At 41.1% G+C, this 13034-nt stretch overlaps 1 protein-coding gene across 4 annotated transcripts in view; it reads left to right on the forward strand.

The window, feature by feature from the left end:
- irf5 (interferon regulatory factor 5) overlaps window positions 1–2886 on the forward strand; it is an 80176-nt gene extending 77290 nt beyond the window's left edge. For all 4 annotated transcript variants that reach the window (XM_039761431.1, XM_039761432.1, XM_039761430.1 and 1 more), the window contains one exon: window positions 2398–2886. In XM_039761431.1, the coding sequence (XP_039617365.1) occupies window positions 2398–2595 (198 nt within the window). In that variant the 3' untranslated portion in view covers window positions 2596–2886. The remainder of the gene's footprint in view (window positions 1–2397) is intronic.
- Window positions 2887–13034: the final 10148 nt, after the last annotated feature.

A 13034-nucleotide genomic window follows, 5' to 3' on the forward strand; every position in this document is an offset into this window, starting at 1 on the left:
ATTTAGTAGGTGGTAAACACAGTTCCTTGCATCCCAAATACTTGAAAATTTAAAACATTTCTTTGCAAAGTGGGTTTTCCTGTTTTTGCTCACTGTCATACTCGACTCATAGCTTAAACAGCCGTGTGTTTCTCAGCCTCATTGGTGTCACAACCCACTTTTTCCCATGGAAGTGTCTTTGCAACACATCTATGGGGTCCCCTTGGTGAATCGAGTGCGATTGTCAAGTGTGATTGACAAAGAAGGTTAATGGGTGATCAAGTACGATTGTTGGAGTGGCAAACCACCAAGACGAGCTGCTTGATCCACTACCATTATAAACAATGCAGTCTTGCATTGTCAGAGTGTATTGGTACTTGAAGCACATCATGTGAAGACGTCACCAGATGTAGAGTCTTATAGAAGTCTTCAAAGTACATTTGAATATTGGCAACCATACAACCTGATTAAATGGCGATGTGTAATTCAGATGGCACACAGACTTGTAGTTACTTAAAATGTCTCTAGTTAAGGCATCATTGGTGCTCACCTTTTAGCCACATGTCTGTTCAAAATGGCTGAAGCTGTGCTCCTCATTGTGTTGTCTTCAGTTCATGGTGTAATGGTCTTCTTCAGTTGTTAGCAAGAGATGCTTCTTCATCATATGTTGGTTAGAGAGATGCTTCTTTCAGTTGTTAGTAAGAGAGACAGAATATGGTTGAGCAAGCAAATTTACAGGTTTTCTGTCCAACCCCTACAGCCAATAGAAAATCATGGTACTTAAAGGCCTCCGAGGCAAGCCAATTCCAAACAGCCATATCTCAGACCAATGGGGGGAAATAGTACATCTTAACACCTGCAACCCCCCAACACCATATGTTAAGCTAACCTGGCTTTGTGTGGGGGATGAGAGAAAGACTTTAGCACTCGCCAAACTGGTTTAAGACACATCCCCTAAATCCTGTTGTAAAATTACAAAGAGACTTAGTCGTAAAGGGAGGGCAAACACGAATGCCTCTCACCAAAGTAACACTAAATTACATTGCTTTACCTAATATCTATCTATCTATCTAAATTACAAATAAAGACATACAAAACATTTATCAAGTTATATGCAAAATCATACATCACAACAGTCCATTGTTGAATGCTCTCTGTTTAGGCTCACAGGGAGCCAATGCCCGTGCTAGCAGTAACCGAGCATCCAGTGCAGGACAAACAGACCAATACAGGCCTGATTTAAGAGTTGCCCGTTAATACAGAATTCAGTGTTCTGGAGCAGAGAATCCCGGAGAAGCGTCTGCAGATAAGGGGAGAGCTCCACACAGACTGAGCAGCTGGGTGGACCAACACACCTAAGGGAATGAAATGGACTGGTCAGAGGGTCATTCATTTGGATTACAGCAGTAGTTCTGCTTGATTTGACAGCTTCTGCTGTTTTCCTCTTAAATGTTGGTCATGTAGAAGACAATACAGCAGATGTTCAGTTTTCCTTCGGTTGAGGCTCTCACCAGACACTCAGGTGTTTGCTGTTATTTCCGTTATGTGGTTTGGTTCTAGTGGTGCACCAGCGATTCATATGAAACAGAATCTGCAGTGTAAACAAGTATGCCATTGACTGGAAGAAAGGTGTTTAGTCGCTGTCGTCCGTGTTGACCAGCGCCAGTTCTGCCTGCGTTAGTCTTTATATTAAGATCTCTAGTGAGAAATGTGAATCACCAGTCTAATTTCCTGTCATGTGCTACCATTTTGTTCAGCCATGACACACGTTTGTTGCGGTTGTTCTAATAGTGTTATTTTTGGGGAATGCAGTCTAGAATTGCTTCAGAGGTGGAAATGATACATGGTGTACACTTCTTGCATTTTGTTTAAAGTGTGGACATCCTCTGCTTCATCTGTAGCAGTCAAGAAACGACAAGGAAATGGGAAGGGGCAGGTTTCCCTGTAGTGTGTTTTCCTGCAGAGAAAACTTGGTAATGTGCATGATGAAGCATTTTGGTGTTTGTTTGTGCGTATCATACATCGCCTTACCAACAAGGGTTGTGTGTGTTCCACTTTAAACGTTAGGCCTTCCACCAAATGCTGACCATGCACATGAGCTCCTTTTATTTGAGTAGGTTTCGTCCTGATGTTCCAGCTTTGTTTCCTTTGATTTAGGAAGCTGAATTGCCATCTGTGTGTTTTGCAGCGTGACTGTACCATGCAGTGGACCGTCATTTTATCATGGTCGGCTTTTCCCATTTGCTCCCCCTAGGATAAAATTGGATGGATGCTCAGAAATGGAAGGCCAAATGTCCGTTGAGCATTGGCAGCTCTGGGCAGTGTTTTTTGAGGGCGCGCTTACTTCCACATGCTTCATAGTGGCTCTTGGAATGTTAAACATAATCTGTGCCCTGTTTGTTTCTCTTCTTAAATCAGGTCGTTCCAGTTGTGGCTCGGATTCTTACCGAGATGTTTTCTGGTGAACTGTCTTGGTCAACTGATAGCATCCGTCTGCAGATCTCAAATCCCGACTTAAAAGATCAGACTGTGGAACAGTTTAAAGAGCTGCACCGATTATGGCAGCACCATCAAACCCAGGGACAGTGGGCAATGCAGCCGGCCACGATGCACTGAAAAGGCCAAAGATGCACTTGGAACAACAGCCAATGGAAAGAGAGGCCGGAGCTTTAGGACACATCAAGCAGCCTCCGCCGCACACCCTCCGGACAACAATTCAGATTTTCATTATCTGGAGAGGGAGCCTGTGTGGGATAAAACCATTTTGAAAATTCCTGAGTAGACGCATATTATTTTGATAATATTGTTCGATGTTTAACATGCTAAGAACAGTGGAAATGGTAAATGCATGTGAATGTAAATTATTTTATTTTTCATCTGCTTTAATACATAAAATATTATTTGAAAGGTCTTTGTGATTAATTTGGTCAGGTCAGAAAACTCATGACTTAAGTGAATTTCAGTTCATGTAAATTAATATGCTTATGAAGTAATCATTTAAACATTTCTTATTTGATCATGAAAAAATGAAAAACCTAAATAAAAAATATCAGCAATATGAGGAATGGATAAAACAAAACCATCAGCCCAAAAAGAACAAAGGGGTCGGAATATATGAACATGTTTGTGTGACCTTAATTTTGTTATAAGTTGTCCCAAGAACCATTTCATATTAGAAATTAAGATTTTCATCCTATGCAATGGGGCTTTAAAAGCATTTTATACTAGTATTCAAAACATGACTGATGAACTTATCAGAAACAGCAACACAAAGTTGTGAGGGAAGGTTTGAGAACCCTTTGGAATTGTCTGGATTTGTGCGTGAGTGGCTTCTAAAATGTGATCATCGCAATGCATGATGTGTTTGATTACATAAAGAACTCAAGGAATTGTCTAATATTTCAATGAACATTGAGGATAAGGATGGAAAAAGAAGGTGAACCTCTTAAGAGAAATGGCCATTTGATGGTAGACTACTGGAGTGAAGTGTGTGTTTGAGGCTCTTGGATTGATAAAATGTCAGGCCGCTCAGGAAAGATACTTACAAGTTCTGGACAGCGTGTGTGATTTAAGACAAGTCTGGATTCTGGGTGGCCTCCCCTGGAATGCACAGATGACACAATTTGCTTTGATACCTTAAAGGTGTGTGTGTGTGTATGTATGTATATAATATATATGTATGTATGTATGTATGTATGTGTGTGTGTACATACGTGTATACTGTGTTGTATAAATATATAAAATCCTACGCCTAAAAGTGCAACAATTTTGTGCAACTTTTTATGTCACGCTTTAAATCGGGCTTATTTTAAAACCTACAATATATATGTTTGGTATCATTCTTTTCAGAATTTATTGAACTATAAATGTGATGTTGTTAGATTTTCATATTCTTATTCCGTTTTTAAATTATAAACTAAAAAATATTAAGAACTCACATCCTGCAAGATGAGAATTTTGTGGCAAGAGATTTAACCACATCCGGGGCCGGAAATAAAATACAAAGAGTAGTACAGCTGCTGTACAGGCTTTTAAATGGTTGAAGTGCTGTGTGAGGTGCAGATCATGTGGCACAGCAGCAAGCCAGCAACTGATCAAGCAAAAAACTATTTGTTTCCCATTGTACAGGTATCATCATTTAAGAGGAGGTTTTGGAGGAGCGACCGAGTCTCCTTGGCGTGCAAGCGAATGGCAGAGACGCAAAGTGGCTGGCGAGCAGGGGGAGAACCCTTTAGTGTCAGTGTGTGTGTGTGTGTGTGTACTTACAGTGCATCCGGAAAGTATTCACAGCGCATCACTTTTTCCACATTTTGTTATGTTACAGCCTTATTCCAAAATGGATTAAATTCATTTTTTTCCTCAGAATTCTACACACAACACCCCATAATGACAATGTGAAAAAAGTTTACTTGAGATTTTTGCAAATTTATTAAAAAACTGAGAAATCACATGTACATAAGTATTCACAGCCTTTGCTCAATACTTTGTCGATGCACCTTTGGCAGCAATTACAGCCTCAAGTCTTTTTGAATATGATGCCACAAGCTTGGCACACCTATCCTTGGCCAGTTTGGCCCATTCCTCTTTGTAGCACCTCTCAAACTCCATCAGGTTGGATGGGAGGTGTCAGTGCACAGCCATTTTAAGATCTCTCCAGAGATGTTCAATCGGATTCAAGTCTGGGCTGTGGCTGGGCCACTCAAGGACATTCACAGAGTTGTCCTGAAGCCACTCCTTTGATATCTTGGTTGTGTCTTTAGGGTCGTTGTCCTGCTGAAAGATGAACCGTCACCCCAGTCTGAGGTCAAGAGCGCTCTGGAGCAGGTTTTCATCCAGGATGTCTCTGTACATTGCTGCAGTCCTCTTTCCCTTTATCCTGACTTGTCTCCCAGTTCCTACTGCTGAAAAACATCCCCACAGCATGATGCTGCCACCACCATGCTTCACTGTAGGGATGGTATTGGCCTGGTGATGAGCTCTGCTGGTTTCTTCCAAACGCGGCGTCTGGCATTCACACCAAAGAGTTCAATCTTTGTCTCATTAGACCAGAGAATTTTGTTTCTCATGGTCTGAGAGTCCTTCAGGTGCCTTTTGGCAAACTCCAGGCGGGCTGCCATGTGCCTTTTACTAAGGATTGGCTTCCGTCTGGCCACTCTACCATACAGGCCTGATTGATGAATTGCTGCAGAGATGGTTGTCCTTCTAGAAGGTTCTCCTCTCTCCACTGAGGACCTCTGGAGCTCTGACAGAGTAACCATCGGGTTCTTGGTCACCTCCCTGACTAAGGCCCTTGTCCCCCGATCGCTCAGTTTAGATGGCTGGCCAGCTCTAGGAAGAGTCCTGGTGGTTTCAAAGTTCTTCCCCTTACGGATGATGGAGGCCACTGTGCTCATTGGGACCTTCAAAGCAGCAGAAATTTTTCTGTAACCTTCCCGAGATTTGTGCCTCGAGACAATCCTGTCTACAGACAATTCCTTTGACTTCATGCTTGGTTTGTGCTCTGACATGAACTGTCAGCTGTGGGACCTTATTTAGACAGGTGTGTGCCTTTCCAAATCATGTCCAATCAACTGAATTTACCACAGGTGGACTCCAATTAAGCTGCAGAAACATCTCTAGGATGATCAGGGGAAACAGGATGCACCTGAGCTCAATTTTGAGCTTCATGGCAAAGGCTGTGAATACTTATGTACATGTGCTTTCTCAGTTTTTTAATTTTTAATAAATTTGCAAAAGTCTCAAGTAAACTTTTTTCACATTGTCATTATGGGGTGTTGTGTGTAGAATTCTGAGGAAAAAAATGAATTTAATCCATTTTGGAATAAGGCTGTAACAGAAGAAAATGTGGAAAAAGTGATGCGCTGTGAATACTTTCTGGATGCACTGTATGTATCTATACTAATAAAAGGCAAAGCCCTCACTCACTCATCACTAATTCTCCAACTTCCCGTGTATGTTGAAGGCTGAAATTTGGCAGGTTTATTCCTTACATCTTACTTACAAAAGTTAAGCAGGTTTCATTTTGAAATTCTTCGCGTAAACTTTAACAATGTCTGCCATGTTGAACTTTCTTATTTATGGCCCCATCTTCACGAAATTTGGTTGGCGGCTTCCCTGCGCTAACCGAAACCAATGTACGTACTTATTTCGGTGGTATGATGCCACTGTCAGCCGCCATATTGAACTTTCCAACGTCACTAATTCTCCAACTTCCCGTGTAGGTAGAAGGCTGAAATTTGGTACTTATTTCGGTAGTATGATGCCACTGTCGCCACTTTTCAATGGTCTTTGTTACTTATGGGCCCATCTCCAAGAAATTTGGCACGCGGGTTCCCAACACTAACTGAATCCTACTTATGTACATATATACGTCCATAGCCTGCAGTTTGGTCACCGTGTGAGGCGGTATTGGGTGCCCTATCCCAACACCTCCCACGTTGTTGGCTGCCTGCCTATATAAGGCCGTCCGTCGCTCTGGTCTCTACATTCCCTTCCTTGCTTTGCCATGGGATTCACGTCTCCCTGCTGATAACAACAGCCTTTTTATTCAATCCACGGCTTCTCCGCTGTTTTACTGTTCATTTATTACGATTATAGTTATTGTGTAGGTATTTTAGACTTACTTTACATTGTTCAGGTACCAATTTCCTTTATCGTTCCAACCATACCCCTATTAACATGTCTATCGAGGTGATCACCATCGATCAAAGAACTGTCACTTACCGAGTGGTTTCCATGCCCGGAGATGGCACCTATCTTTTCCATTCTCTTTGTTACATATTGCACGGCCATATCAGGCTCACTCTTGATATCCGGAGGAACATTGTGTCTTATGTATTGAATGACTGGGACAGGTTCAAGGTGTGGACTGATGACGGTACAGGAGATAATTATACTACACAGGAGAACTATAAGAGTGAAATGCTTAAGCCCTTCACCTATGGTTGTGCATGTGAGTTGATGGCTGCCGCTGAATTGTTCGGTTGTCGCTTTCAAGTGTACCGAAATGGCCAAATATTTTACACCTTTGGACAATCACCAATGCCTCTTAAACATCTTAGATTGACAGGTGACGATTTCAGTAGTGGACACTTTGATATTTATGAATGTTGAAACTCTCAAAAGCTGGATGTGAAGTTATCGATGAAACTTGTTGTATGCTTACAACGCTTGACAGATGCCGAATGTCTCTTCAACACAAGTCCTACAAATACTGTTGTAATTGAAACAAACCATGAAACTCAAACTGATTATGACAGCAGCAATCCAAGCTGTGAGATTTGAAACAAGATTACTGTTCACATGGCCAACTGTACGTTGCATGCTTAAGAGTAAGCTCAGCGCACAGCTTGGTCATGTTACAATCGTAGGGCCGAAAAGACAATGTGGCATACAAACAGATTCTTAACAAATAATTATTGGTATATTTTCCCTCAGTTTATAAAGGTTTAATTTTCTTCTTAATAAAAATTTTAAGGCAGTACTTTGACGCTGCGAAGAAGCGGGTATTTTGCTAGTATATACATATATATATATATATATATATATATATATATATACATATACACATACATATATATAATATTCATTTGGATCTTGACCTTTGTTTGTCCGCGAATGAAGTAGAAGAAGAAGCACTAGATGGCAGTAGAGAGACAGCTAAAACATAGGCATTGCATTAAGAATCTCCTCCAGGCTTATACTACTGAAGACTGTAGTACTCCAGTCACACCTCAAAACACAGACATTCAAACTAAACAAGACAGTGGGTAAAATGAATGACAACGTAACAGCATGTTCCGGAAATTATTTTTGTTACGTTGTAGCTGGCGAGTGCAGCGCGTCTCACAGTTGTACTGTGGCTTGCTCACATGTCAGTGAAATGATCTCTATTTATGCTTTAAAGAGCCTGGATACCTATGTGTCCCCCTTTTATAGCCATTTCTTTGTGTATATTGCCTTACTCTTTGGATTGCCACAAAGCAACCTGCGAGATTAGAGAAAGGTTGAGAAGAGATCGTGAGAGGAAATGATAGCGTCGTGAAAACAAGACGGACTGTGAACGGACAGAAGCAGAAATGCTCCTACACCACCACATAATTATGATTCGGACAGTGATTCCGAGTAGGCCATTCCTATCGAATCAATGTCCAAGGGTTTTCTTTTGTAATTTTGTTTCCCTTATAAAAAATCATAATGCTTTGCGACGAAGGGCCCAGTTCATGACTGGCAGCCGCGTTTAAACAGGGAACTTTAACACACGCAACATAGTTGGGCACACATGGCTAGTATATATATATATATATATATATACACATGGATAGTATATATATATATATATATATATATATATATACACACACATACATATTTTATACATATATATATTAGGGCTGGGCAAGTTAACGCATTAATGACTTAATTAATTAACACAGACAATTATTTTATTGCATGTTAACCCAGTTTTGTTATTATTACAATTTTATCTCTCTTGCAATCGACAGAGATCAGTGATCATCTTGTTACAGCGCTTTTCGATACGTTGATTTGACCTCCATTCCCTGCGTGTGTTGAGTAGTGAAGAGCAAACAGCTTCTAAAATGGCATGTGGAGAGATACCAAAGTGATCTGTGGATGACTTTTTTTTCATATTATCACTGAATCAGACTCCGATTTTGATGCAAGTGATCTGGAGATGGAGATTGAAAATGAAAGTGAGGTACCAGCATCAGCTGATTGTGGTGCTGAACATGTTCGTGTAGTTGATGCACCTATGGCAATGTTTGCCTGCTAGGACAGACACTTATGATGACAGGAGGTACAAACCATATTGCGTCTCACAAAGACCGCCAGCTCACTGTGCATTCCCGCTGGCCGTCACGCCGCTGCTACTGCACACAGGCAGTAACAGACTTTTTAATGTTGATTTATGTGTGAAACCATTGCTTTGTGTGCTTTTCAGAAAACTGAGTTTTTGGAAAAAATATTAGCCCTCAAAGAGTTGCCGCTGAACATAGACTATCTATGCTGCTCCCTGATAAAAGAAAATGTTTCTGCTGGTATCTGTTAAAAAAGAAAACCGATTTAGAAATGTTAACTTGCTGTTGCTCGGAAGGTGCCTGTTATAATGTTGTGATGGTGGCTCTGGACTCTGAGGGTAACTTGTTTTTCTGTAACAAACTAGATAACACATTAATGCCCTGGCAGTGGCAAATAGCTTTGTTTTTATATTTGATTTGATTACATTAATGTTTAAGTTGAGATTTACAAGAAATATTTTAACTGCTATTATGTATTAAAAAGCCCCTTATTTGTTTAAAGTGTTTGCAAACCAAATCCACACAATACACTAGTTTTGAGTTCATTATTGAATTTAGCACATAATGTGGTTGTTGTGATTGTCTGTGATTAAACATTTTAATCACTGCCCAGCACTAATAAATACATAAATATATATACAGTAATCCCTCGCTATATCGTGCTTCGACTTTTGCGGCTTCACTCTATCGCGGATTTTAAATGTAAGCACATCTAAATATATATCACGGATGTTTCGCTGGTTCGCGGATTTCTGCGGACAATGGGTCTTTTAATTTATGGTACATGCTTCCTCAGTTTGTTTGCCCAGTTGATTTCATACAAGGGACGCTATTGGCGGATGGCTTAGAAGTTGCCCAATCAGAGCATGTATTACATATTAAATAAAACTCCTCAATGATATGCAATGTGCTTCCCGAGCGGTGCTTGATTGTTTGCTTCTCTCTGTCTCTCTCACTCTCTCTGCCTGATGGAGGGGGTGTGAGCAGAGAGGCTGTTTGCACAGAGGATACGGTCGCGCCTTTAAAAAAATGCTGAAAGGCTACCTTCAGCAGGTCCCTTCATTGCGGCCGCTTTATCGCGGTGCTTCGCATACTTAAAAGCCCAACAGCCCAATTGATTTTTGCTTGTTTACTTTTCTCTCTCTCTCTCTGACATTCTCCGCTCCTGACGGCGCACCTTGAAGAGAAAGATCTATTTGCATTCTTTTAATTGTGAGAAAGAACTGTCATCTCTGTCTTGTCATGGAGCACAGTTTAAACTTTTGACTAAAGGGTGTGATTTCATGTCTAGAGGGCTCTAAAAATGTTAAAAAAAACTTATTTAGAAGGTCGTAAACAGGTTTTCAATGCTCTAACTGCGAAAATGTTAGATTTATAAATAAAGAATCCTACTTCATGGAAATTCATTTATCTGTCTGGAGCGCATTAACCGCGATAAACGAGGGTTTACTGTATATATATACACACACGCACAGTATGTATATAATTTTTGTTTAGCAAAACTTTCCACACCGTACAGGATTTGCCATAACTCTTCTTGTCACTTTAGCAGCAATCAGTTCTGAGGTTAGGACTTTGAGGTTGCCAGTCTACAGTAATATGGCTGATGCCACTTCAAGCGCCAGTTGTGCCCACAGTGCTTTTTGGCTGTTAATATGCTCAAAGTTGGTTTGTTTTCCCAAAGGTACCTCAGGATGAATCACTGCCATTATTCCATTGATGGATGTTGCGTTCCTCTAAACCAGGGGTGTCGAACTCCAGTCCTGGTGGGCCGCAGTGGCTGCAGGTTTTCATTCTACCCCTTTTCCTAATCAGTGACCAGTTGTCACTGCTAATTATCTTCTTTTCCCTTCATGTTAATAGCCCTGTTTTGAAGGATTCAGTCCTCTGAATTGATTCTTTTCTTCATTAAATGGCAGCCAAACAGAAATGAGATGTGAAACGAGCCGACAGATGACCAGCTGAACTGGGTTTTCAAACTGCAACCAATCTGTTAATGAGATGCGTATTCTTGCTGTTAATTAAATCCGTTATTTATTTCCACAGCTTGTTTCTGCTCTCATTCTGCTACTCCAGGACTGGAGTTCGACATCTGTGCTCTAAACATTTTGTCTGCAATGGGCCACCGGACTTTGCCACAGCTGGGCATCAATGGACTTCTCAATAACCCTTCTGAATTAAGTGGCACATTAGTGAATCAGAATTTTGAAAAGTGGTTGTGTAGTTCCATTTGGCTCTCCACCCCTAATTGTGCCTTCATGGTCTTTTGTGAAGTGCCATCTCTTCTGCTGGTTACTGATCTGTAAAACACACCATACACGACCATTTCTTTAAAGACTTCTTCACACCTTTGGTGACTGTGTGAGATGCCAAGCGAGTGCTTCACTGGCTTTCCTTTTGTCCCCTAATGCAGTGACCTTCATGAGATCTTTTTAGGTCTACTTACTGCGGTTTCTGTCTTCAGCTTGCCCAGTTTCTTCATCTTTTTTTGTCGTAAGTTTGGTGTAAACCTGGTGATAAAGCTATGATTTTTATGACACCCCAGTATTTGTGGGTACCACCTGAGCCACCCAGTCCGAGTTGTGGGTGAATTTAACAAACACGTGCAATGGCTGGGGTGTCTCTCTGGTGTAATGAGATATTATAAAGACGTAAATATTTTATGTTCAGTATCAAATGTCTCATTTCTTGTTGTTCATTGAAACCAACTGAAGCAGAACCTGCTCCAATCAAATCAGCTCTTATAGAGAAGCTCACAAAAACTATAAACTGTTGCCAAATCATTTCAGAAGGTTTGGACCAGCATCCTTCCATATTTGTTGAGATCGCAGATGTAACAAGTTCAGTGTTACTCAAGTAGGTGTGCTGCGAAGATTACTATTTCAACGAAGGATTCAAGACCTAAAGTTTAGTTTAACTGCTAAGGATCTGCACCCATTTCTTAGAGCATTTGATGGTGTCTGTGTCCGTATGTCTCTATTGAGGAAAAAAAAATGCTAAAACAAAACTGGATGTTCCTATGTTGGCAGAAGCAGCTGCTCTCCACAGGTCACTGCAGGCCATGTCAAGGTTGACGTTCCACAGCACTACCAGGACAGTGCGTTGGGGCCCAATAAGAACTTTTTGGTGTATAAAATGCTGCACATTGAGGGTAAAACGTCCTCCAGCCTGGAGGGAGCACTGTGGCATGGGATTGATTTGATCCTACACAGTCTGGATGACAATATCCATAAATCAGTAACAAATCAAATTTAACACTTCACAGTTGTGGCTATGGTCTGATCTGATTTGGGGTCTGAGGCTAAAGATCTGCGCTGGTAACCCGAAGGTTGCCGGTTCAAATCCCTGTCCCTGCCAAAAGAGATCCTACTCTGCTGGGCCCTTGAGCAAGGCCCTTAACCTTCAATTGCTCCAGTGGCGCTGTACAATGGCTGATCCTGCACTCTGACCCCAAGGGGTATGCGAAAACTAACAAATTCCTAATAAGAAAAATTGTATAAGGTAAAATAGAGGAAAAAAAAAAACATGCCTGAAATCTAAATGAAGCAGATGAGAGTTTTAGAAAGAGGACAAGCGAGAAGTTCCTGGTGAATGCCGCTCGTAGCATTTGGAGGTTATCGATGCTAAAGGAGGAACCACCAGTTGTTAAAATCGACCAGTTCTCATTTGTCATCCTTACCTTCAATATTTAAATTCAATTTTAAATAAAGAACATAGTTTGCCATTTTAGACCTGTTATTTGTATGTTAACCACTATCACTATGACTATGACTCAGGTAAAGCTCAGAGCACATGAAACACTCCGGAAACTTCTAAAAGGCTCACAAGCAGCAAGCTGGCCTCTCTTGTGTTGTTGTGTCGTAACCTCCATCCTTGACGGCTGTTCTTCATAAACCCTGTCTATTTGGTTTTCGGTTTCAGGGTAATAATGGAAAGATTCTGGCAAGAGGGATCAGAGGTTAAGACAGAAGTACAGACAAGGTGCCAGCTAATGATGGGGCACACAGTCTGAGCAGGCCAGTTCAAGTGTTGCAGATGTAGGAGCTCACACTGCCAGTAAAGGCGCTAAAGGCTCAAATGCAGCCCCCTGGATCGGACAGGATGCGGCACTAACCACGGAGTCCCCCTTCTATAAACCAAATGTAAGAAAAGTACCACCATTAAAATATATAGAAATCTAAGACTTGTTCAATTGTGGCCATTTTCTACATGGATGGCACAGCAAATTGGCTTCAT

The sequence above is a fragment of the Polypterus senegalus genome, chromosome 8 (assembly GCF_016835505.1).
Source record: "Polypterus senegalus isolate Bchr_013 chromosome 8, ASM1683550v1, whole genome shotgun sequence".
Classification (NCBI taxonomy): Eukaryota; Metazoa; Chordata; class Cladistia; order Polypteriformes; family Polypteridae; genus Polypterus; species Polypterus senegalus.